Source organism: Ipomoea nil, unplaced genomic scaffold, assembly GCF_001879475.1.
Source record: "Ipomoea nil cultivar Tokyo-kokei standard unplaced genomic scaffold, Asagao_1.1 scaffold3384, whole genome shotgun sequence".
Taxonomy (NCBI): Eukaryota; Viridiplantae; Streptophyta; class Magnoliopsida; order Solanales; family Convolvulaceae; genus Ipomoea; species Ipomoea nil.
This window is the reverse complement of record NW_017619812.1, coordinates 2,180,374-2,190,041: the sequence shown is the minus strand read 5'-3', so window position 1 is coordinate 2,190,041 and position 9,668 is coordinate 2,180,374. Positions and strand designations below refer to the sequence as shown.

General features: G+C 37.2%; 1 protein-coding gene across 5 annotated transcripts; it reads left to right on the top strand.

Annotated features, from left to right (window-relative positions):
* Positions 1-4,092: 4,092 nt before the first annotated feature.
* LOC109171025 lies at positions 4,093-8,629 on the top strand. Of its 5 annotated transcripts, none has more exons than XM_019320164.1 (5): positions 4,093-4,283; positions 5,022-5,125; positions 5,336-5,458; positions 5,687-6,547; positions 6,864-7,208. In XM_019320164.1, exons 2-4 carry the CDS (start codon positions 5,051-5,053, stop codon positions 6,518-6,520), a joined length of 1,032 nt encoding a protein of 343 aa, XP_019175709.1. In that variant the 5' UTR covers positions 4,093-4,283; positions 5,022-5,050; the 3' UTR covers positions 6,521-6,547; positions 6,864-7,208. The 5 variants fall into 5 exon arrangements, 3 of the variants coding, with proteins under 3 accessions (XP_019175709.1, XP_019175707.1, XP_019175708.1); XR_002052521.1 differs by adding an exon at positions 8,384-8,629 and having other exon boundaries at positions 4,096-4,283; positions 5,022-5,458; positions 6,864-6,999; XR_002052522.1 differs by having other exon boundaries at positions 4,099-4,283; positions 5,022-5,458; positions 5,687-6,345; positions 6,459-6,547.
* Positions 8,630-9,668: the final 1,039 nt, after the last annotated feature.

Genomic DNA, 9,668 nt, shown 5'->3' with positions numbered 1-9,668 from the left:
GGCGGAATGGTAGAGGACTCGGCTCAGGCTCTGGCATCTCGTCCAGATACACGGCCGGCTTCCCATCGTCAATCATTTGCAGAGGCCTCTCCAGAGCGCTCGGCGACATGGCAACACCAAAGAGGGGAGGAGCCTCCCACTTCTCTTCCACCATTGGTCCTGGATCCTCCACCACGGGCTCCATCTCCACGTCGATAGGCTCCCTACACATCAGGTCCAGCATGTCCGGAGGCACCACGATGGGGTCTGAAGCCGAGTCGCCCACCAAACGACCTCCGTTAGCCAACCTCTTCTGCCTCAACTGCTCCAGTCGAGCATGCTCCTTGTTGCGAATGGACCAGCGGTGATCACCATCCCTGTAACTCATAGCGCCGTGCTTTCGCAAAATGAAAGAGTGTTGCGATTTGCATCAACTGTGAAGGGTCTTTATATAGCCCAGGGAAGGCGAATAGCTAGGCGATAATTACGGAGGGGACTGACATAACTGAGCCGGATTGGACGGATGACGAGAATCTTTGTCAGAGATTAGTTCCATCAGATCCACCCGGGAAGAGCAAGATTCGCACGCCAACATAGAGAATATTGGATTTACCCGAGCTATGGGGAATCTTGCAGGTGTCAGACTGAAAAGAACCTGATGATGTGACCGACTCCTTGACCAGTCGTCCGGAGGGGTACGCAACAAAACACGGCAAAACATAAGGCAAAACGAAAATAGCGCTTTTTATTATTATTATTATGGAAAAGGAGGATACAAGTAGCAAGGAGCTTATTACAATAAAGGAATATGAAAATGCTCCAAAAAAAGATCCCTCCGAGCTATGACCGACCCCGGTACACAAGATCACTCGCCAGGCGAGGAAGAGTCGCCCCCAAAGAATCCCCCCGATGGTCCAGGGGGAGAGGGGCAGAACGAGTCCCAGAAAGCTGGCATGAGCGGCGGCGCAATGGGTTCCTCATCATCCGGATACGCCTCCAGGTAGCGGGCGTAATCCTAGTCATCCATAAGGCCCGTGACCGGCCCGTCCAGGTCGTCCAGCGGGATGGAAAAAGTCATTTTGAAAGTCAATTGTTCAGGGACGGCCACCTCCACAAAGGATCCATCTTGAGAAGTCACCCTGGCGGTTGTTGGAGTCGATGGACGAAGCAAAGGCGGCACGACTTCTCGCTGAGGTGGGGTCGGCGGCTGAGAAGCCGAGGAGGTGGCACCAGCAGGAGATCTCCGAGGAGTCGGACGAGAAGTTTTTTTCTTGCTTTCCCTCTCAGGTCGAGTCCGCTTAGAAGGCAGCGGACGCCAAGGAGACCCGAAGTCAATTCGCTTCCCTTTCAAGGGAGAGCGACCCATGATGAACTTGAGAAGATAAGAGAGAAGAGAAGAGGCCATTTATAGGTACCAAGCCTAGATGAAAGAATCCCAACGGCTCCGCGAGATCCGGGGAGGATGGCTGATGATCCGGACGTTACAAGGGGCTATTCCGGGCACGGATACGGTAATTAAAGGAGACGAGCGGTTGCTACTTTTCCAAACCCAGGTTGGAGGACCGGGTATGGAAAAGTGAGGGACTAGTTGATGGGGTAAGGACCCCGGCCCAAGAGATAGGGGCCCAAAGAAAATAGAAGTGGGCCAGCATCGAGAGGAGCCCAAAGAGCGGTCGGGCCGAGTCCAGGAGTCGGCCGAGGCCCAAGCCCAGGAAAAGACCCGGCTCGAGGAGCCGTTGAGGGCATTAAAGGGGTTCCTTTAAAAGAGAGCCGTTGAAGCATTGAAGACAGGACCCGGTCGGGCTGTTACAAGCCTAGGAGAGCTGTTGGTCGACCGAGTAATGGCGTCCAACGGCTCCATATCTTGATTAGCCTTGAAGTCGGCCATTAAGGGCCTTCAAGTCGGCATAGGAGGAGCCACTATATAAAGGCTCCTCCATCCTTGTAAAAGGTAGACATTTTCGGACACCCGGAAGAGGGGAGAATAACAAAGAAATTCCGAGCACTAGCATTATCTCTGAGTTAGACATATATATTATTGAGAGGTGTATCCTCCGACCAAAGGTTGTGTTGGACCTCCTTGGGTCCGAAAACCCTAAAACCATCATTCATCAATCCAACTAAAAAATTATAAAAATTAAACCATTAAAAAAAAAAAAAAAAAAACCTTCACCCAATAATCACAATCGTTATGCCATGGAACCGTGTTCACCATCCATGGTGAACACGGTCCCAAATGGTAACGATGCCTACGAGCACCGTTATCTTTCACCAATCTTCTTTAAAAAATAATAATAATAATAATTAACAGCGCGACTTTTCTTCTTCATATTCACATTTTGCGGTTTCACTTCCTCTTCGCGCAAATTTTTTCAACACTCATAAATTATGAATGTGCAGGCATGAATTAATGAATGTGAAGTTATGAAATTATGAATTTTCTTTTATGAGATTATGAATTTTCTGTTATGAAATTATGAATTTTCTATTATGAGATTATGAATTTTCTGTTATGAGATTATGAATGTACAGAAAATTCATAATTACATAACTGTAAATTCATAATCTCATAACAGAACATTCATAATTTAATAAATATTTTTTTATGAGATTATGAATTTTCTATTATGAAATTATAAATTTTCTATTATGAGATTATGAATTTTCTGTTATGAGATTATAAATGTACAGAAAATTCATAATTACATAACTGTAAATTCATAATCTCATAACAGAAAATTCATAATTTAATAAATCCTTTTCTTTAATGAGATTATGAATTTTCTGTTATGAGATTATGAATGTACATAAAATTCATAATTACATAACTGTAAATTCATAATTACATAACTGTAAATTCATAATTTCATAATAGAAAATTCATAATTTAATAAATGTAAATTCCTAATCTGAACATAGAATGCAAAACGCCGTTAATAGCACATTAACTAGTTTGTTTTTTTGGGGGTAAAAATGATGCCTTTTGGGACCGTGTTCACCAAGCATGGTGAACACGTTTCCATGACATAATTTGCGCAATAATCAATATCTCGCAAATTATGCTGTGGAAACGTGTTCACCATGCGCATAATGAACATGGGGGTAGATCCATAATTTTTAATTTTTTTATACTGTAGATTCATAATTTTTATTAATTTTTTTAAACGTAGATTCATAATTTTGTTTTTCATTTTTTTTTTATAAAAACTAATTTTGTTTTTCATTTGTTGTTACAGATGTTATGAATCTACAGTACGGAAATTATGAATCTACAATATAGAAATTATGACTCTACATTATAGAAATTATTAATCTAGAGTATAGAAATTATGAATTTACAGTACAAAAATTATGAATCTACAGTACAAAAATTATGAATTTACAGTATAGATGTTATGAATCTACAGTATAGATGTTATGAATCTACAGTATAGATGTTATGAATCTACAGTACAGAAATTATGAATCTACAGTATAGAAATTATGAATCTACAGTATAGATTTTATGAATCTACAATATAAAAATTATGAATCTACAGTATAGAAATTATGAATATACAGCTTAGAAATTATGGATCTATCCCGACAACAACAAATGAAAAAAAAAATTATGAATCTACGTTTTAAAAAAAAATTATAAATCTATAATATATAAATTATGAATCTATCATTGTGTTCACCATGCGCAAGATAAATACGTTTCCACACAGCATAACTATTTTCAATATCTTAACCAACAAATAATTTAACATACAAATCATACTAAATAATAAATAAATACACAAAAAATTATTAGAGAGAAATCTAAATTATAAAACACTATTTAATTATCACGTCAAACCTAATCAAACTAAAATTAAACCACTTTTGAAAACATTTCGGTTGCTCCATTCCATCATCATCACCAACTTTGAAACAGATCGTGTGCACCACGCACCAAGTCAGGAGCGTGGCTTAGTAACTCCCTACACTTACACGACGATTTATGATAGGTGTCGTGCGTTACGCACAATCCTATTTTCTGGTTAATTTTTAGTTTTTTTTAATTATTATTTATAAAGTTAAATTAAAACCACCTTTTCACCTGATCTTCCAACAATACCCTCACGACTCCACGACCCATATTTATTCACTGCTCCAAGTTTAAAGTTTTCCCCAATTTTATCATCATCTCGACCAGCACAATCTGAAACAAACCCTAGTTACTCCCAATTCAAATTGGATCGTCGCAGATAATACAGAAGGCAATCAAGAGCTCAAGGGAGCAGTTTTTATCAAAAGATTTCTTTGAATTTCTCGAAAAGGTGAGTTTTTTTGTTTGGTTGAATTTCATGCGTTAAGTTTAGGTGTTTGCTTTTATTTTATTTTATTTTTTGTAAGTTTCAGTTTTGATTGATTGATTTTGTTTTTGTTTTTGTTTTGTTTTGTTGGTTTAATTCATACTGGTTATACAATTTTATATTTACCAATTTGTTGTTTTATTTTTTTGTGCAATTTCTGTTTGATGGGTATATATTTGTGATTAACTGCTATTAGAGCTTAATCTGAGTACTTATTCTTTGCTAATGAAATTTTAGTTATGTACCCTAACGTTTATTTTTGGATTGGCAAGCTGATCAGTTTTATTTATTTATTTTTATGCTATGCCAAGGATCATTGTTGACCAATTACTTTTATCTTCTGCCTCTTTTTTAGATTCGTTCCGTAAAGATTATGCCTTTGGTCTTTTTATTCCCTGTTTGACAAAGCTTTCAGTATACACTGTTTCATTGTTAACATCTTATTCACTTGTAAATTTTCATTAGATTTGATTTGAAAGAGTTGAGTATATTAATGTATAATGTTTTTTTTTTTTTTTTTTTTTTTTGTGAAGTATTAATGTATAATGTTGATTGTGTTTGCAGAGTTTTTTAAAAATCTATTTTGTATTTTTGTCCAGGAGATGTATGTTTGATTTTCATTTTGATCGTGTGATGGAATTGTATTTGTCTGCTTCTCACTGGCTTTTTACCTCTCTCATTTTTTTTTTTTAACACAATCAGGTTGCTTTATTTGAAGAATCATAGCCACAATGAGGCTTAAAAGTGGGTACAAAGTGGAGGTAATGAACACCTCGGAGGTGCCAATCTCGTGGCATACTGCTGAGGTACTTTCTGGAAATGACCATACCTACACAGTGAGATATGATTCATGTTCCATGTTTAGAAGTCCATCAAGGGAGGTGAAAATTCCTAGGAAGCTTATTAGACCTTGCCCCCCTCCAGTCCAAAGTGGAGAAAATTGGGTAGTTGGTGACCTTGTGGAGGTATGTGTATCTAATGAAGAATACTCATGGAAAGTTGCATGTGTTCTCAAGGTTTTGAGAGGAGATCATTATTTGGTGAGACTACTTGGATGCTCTCAAGAATTTTCCATCCACAGATCACAGATGAGAAGCCGACAATATTGGCAGGATGGAAAATGGGTTTTGCTGCCTAAGGTACTTTGGCCTTGTCTCTGCAATTATGAGAATTTTTTATTTTTTTTAATGAATAAGTTGATAACATTATTTAGATTTAGTATTAGACAGGATAAATGCAGTTTTCATTATGTTACTGGCTGGTTGATTATAAAAAAAAACTAATGTACACAGAAATATTTATTTTCAGTTTTCTTTGCAACATGGCTTCAATAACATTCTAATCTGGTATTTTTCTTCCTTTAACAGGGTTCTGGAAATTTTGGAGCTCTAAAATCACGTAAATTATCATCCTATACTTGTCATAAAAAGTTGAACTTCCAGTCACCGTCATCTGATCATTGGGCTAATGTTCGTGGAGGAAAGGAGTGTTTTGTCCCTGAAGACATCACTAGATTGCAGGACTCTCATGGGGTCTCTTCAAGATCCTTGAAGCGGGAGTCTCCTTACTACTCATCCACTGTTGAATCATACCCTGGAAACTCTCAGAAGCTAAGAGACTTGGAGACAAATTGCAAGAGACAAAGACTAGTAGCTCCATCACAATCACTTGAAAAGGTAGACGCTGTTGCTTACCCAAGAGAAACACTGGGTGAAAAATACATGCATGCTTCCTTTAATGTTATATCAAATGGATGTAATGAAATGTACGAAGAAAAACTACATGGTGTCTTTTGTCATTCCTCATCGACAACCTCAGAATTTAGTGATTCTGATAGTGGTAGCTCTGTTGGTAGTTGTAGTGTTGTTAGCAATAGTCCAATTAATCCTGGTTTACATTTTGTTCCAGTTCATCGTAAAGTGTCAGATGCCCTTGTCAGTGATGCAGAGTCGGTTTGTCCTTTAGGAGATGAGGATTCAAGTCATTCCCCTCTTCCAGATGATGGTTTGGGCGAAACTATTCATAGGTTAGAGTTGCGTGCTTATCGCTGCACTCTGCAGGCATTATATGCTTCTGGACCCTTAACTTGGGAAAAAGAAGCATTATTAACAAATCTCCTTACTGAACTCCATATTTCAGATGATGAACATTTGAGAGAGTTAAAACACCTAATATCTGCTAAGGCATCATATGATACTTAAGGTTCATGTCTCTTCTGTTCTAGTTGGGTAATTTTCATCCCTCTTCCCTATATATTTTAAAAAAGCAAGGTTGCACTTTGTATATTCAGTCTTGTTGTTTCTCAGATTTTTTGGGAAGTAGATTTTTGTAACTATGGGATTATGTAATATTTATTATCAAAAAAATTTAAAGAAATGTTGCATTGAAATGAGTATATGGATTCATGTTTCCTGTAACTACTATTCTTTTTCATTTATGTATTTGAGATGTGTGAATAAGTACTTTTGCTCTCTCCACACTGCTTGGCAGAATATGAATTCAGCTTTTAAGGATATTTTTGATTAGCCTCCCTGCATTTTCCAGGGACACTGGTGGATGCATGATGCGTCCCTTTCTTCCGTAATTCAAAAGTGATGCCTGGGGTTACCAGCCATTCTATTGGAACATACCACAGGACAATGCATCCATCCAAATTTCCACACAATATGTTCGATCCCTGGTATTATTTACTCTATTGGTTGTTATACACTTATATTTAGTTCATGTTGCGGGATTTCTTTTGTCTGGTTTTCTCTTGAAGGTAGCCTGAGGTAAGCTGACATTATTGATAGGTCCATTATTTATATCTCGAACAAAATAGTACATAACTTTTGTGCTGATTCTGGATGCATTTCAATTTTCAATGCAATGGTGCAGTTCTAGAATGTCTATCTACTTCTACGACTGATGAACTTTTAACAATACCCTTTTCCCCTAACCTGTTGGAAATTCATTTTTAGTGTTAGTAGCTTCATTTACTTTTCATTCTGTTAGAGAAAAGAACAAGGAGGTATTTTGATAGACTAGAAACTAAAGAAAAGAAACAGGAAGTCACAAGACTTTCCCCAACAAGAGTTTTAGGCTCTTGCCTAGCTACTAAAGCTTAAAGACTAAGGAAGATTGTTGGATGCCCTCCTCTCTTGAGGAGGTTACAATTTATAATGCAATGCAGAAAATAAATATAGTAAAGGGAGAGAATTGAGAAGCTGATTTATTTCTGTGAGGTTGCATGATTTAAGCTTGTCCCTTGATCAGTGTGTTGATTGTTTGATTTGCTGTCCAGATTTCTTGCTTTCCAATCTTGTGTTGATTCCCTTTTTTTGCATGAGTAAACCACCCATTCCCTTGGGTGTGTATCACATTCCTGCAACATCCTTAAAATTTGTCAATAAAGAAGGTACAATTTCAAGTTCAGTGAATTGCTGCCAACACTTATGAAGGTTGAATTGGCATTTGGATAGCCGAGGTCTCAGGTTCTAGTCTAACATCATATATTTTATGAGTTGTGGTTATTGTCCATGCTTATTTGGTGAGCATAGGTTTGGATGGAACAATTTCTGATTGAAGTCATTTAGTAGTACCACTAGGCACTAACCACTGCTTGGTATTCTATAACACTGTTAAAATGCAATAGTTTAGGATGCATTGTTACTACATATGAACTTTACCCCCTGAACTTGTATAGTGTTTACCTGCATATCAGCCTGATCCTACGACTACGATTTGCCAGGTACTTCTTTTGAATACATGCTGTAAATCGATGCTTCTGTCCTTATTGTTAATTGTGGTATTCATTTCTTGTGGACTACCTTAATTAACATTCACGTATGAATTTATAGCTGCAGTTGCAGATTAACATTCATTGTCATCCCTGGACTGTTAATAACGATTGTGGTTCTGTCTGGCTGCAGTCTGAATGTTCAACCTCGGGCATCGAGGCAGTGTTGTTGTTCCGAATAAGGGACAACTCTCGAACAGAGAGAATAAAACATCATATTTTGGGTGAGAATGTAAGTTGTTGTGACTGTTTCTAGGAGTTTAAGATGTTGATGTGATATTACAAGGTGCTGAGACTGGAGAAAGTGTGGGTAAGAGTTGAATGCTTTTCTTGTTTTCTGGGAATCTCCAAAGTAGAAAGAACGTGCCTTTGTCAAGCATCATGGCTCCGTTGAAATCTTTCTATTTCCTTCTGCAAAATGCCTGCTTTTTGTAGATTAATTCTTTGCCTCTTTTACTTTTTGCTCTTGAATGTACCTATATTGGATGTTCAAATTCAGTGAGATTAATGTCAACTTGTGCCCCTTTCAAAAAAAACATGTCAACTTGTGCCATGGCGCATTTCAATTTACATAAATTTATATACTTCACAATCAGTTTTTTGCCAAAGATTTGGGCTGTGCTATATATATATATATATATATATATATATATATATATATATATATATATATATATATATATATCAAGGGCAGCACTTCTGTACTAATCAGCGCCTAGGTGGGCGCCTAAGTGGCTGATCGCCTAGAGCGCCTAGGCACCGATTAATCGGTGCCTAGGCCCGGTTTTTGCAAAACTGATATATATATATATATATATATATATATATATATATATATATATAGAGAGAGAGAGAGAGAGAGAGAGTGTGTGTTCAGATGGGAAATTGAGAACGAGAGAGAGAGAGAGAGAGTGTGTGTTCAGATGGGAAATTGAGAACAAAGACTAATTTGATCAATTTATTTGGAGAGTTGTTGAAAAATAAGGAATAAAGGACGAAGTTCAAACTTGAAAGTTTATAAAATCATTGATGAATTTTGAAGGGTGATTAAGTCAATTCTTGTTTTTACTTCTTCTCGAGTTTCGATAATTATAAAATATACATATCAACTTAATTTCGTTTACAAAAATCAATACTTTTGGTCTATGCTTGTAATACTAACAATATAGAGAGTCTTCACCATTGATGAATGAATCATTGTTGAATTTGAATATTGCTATGCTACTTGACTAATTGACCACATTAGCTAACTAAAGGATGCCATGTTAGTCCACTTGCCAGAGTGGTTGCAACGATCACACCCAGTTGATCCTTTTTGGTCACATTATACGGTCATTAAATTCTTAATTTGCACTTAATCAATGATAAGAATATGACTCATGACTCAATCTTATTTACAATATCACCAAGTGGCTTATGGTCCACTGGTATCGGATTGCTCCCCTATGTTGGAGGTCTAGGTTTCGAGCCTCGTTGTAGGCATAGATTGTATGGGTATCTCCCGTCCTTTGTAATAAAAAAAGAAAAATCTTATTTACAATATCAACTATAACTTTAGTTTTTTAGAGTTG

Bases quoted from the DNA above. Each gene is read 5' to 3' on its own strand.
- LOC109171025 (XM_019320162.1), top strand. From the start codon at position 5,051: ATGAGGCTTAAAAGTGGGTACAAAGTGGAGGTAATGAACACCTCGGAG. The intron at 5,459-5,686 runs GTACTTTGGCCT...TTCCTTTAACAG, and splicing joins AATGGGTTTTGCTGCCTAAG to GGTTCTGGAAATTTTGGAGC.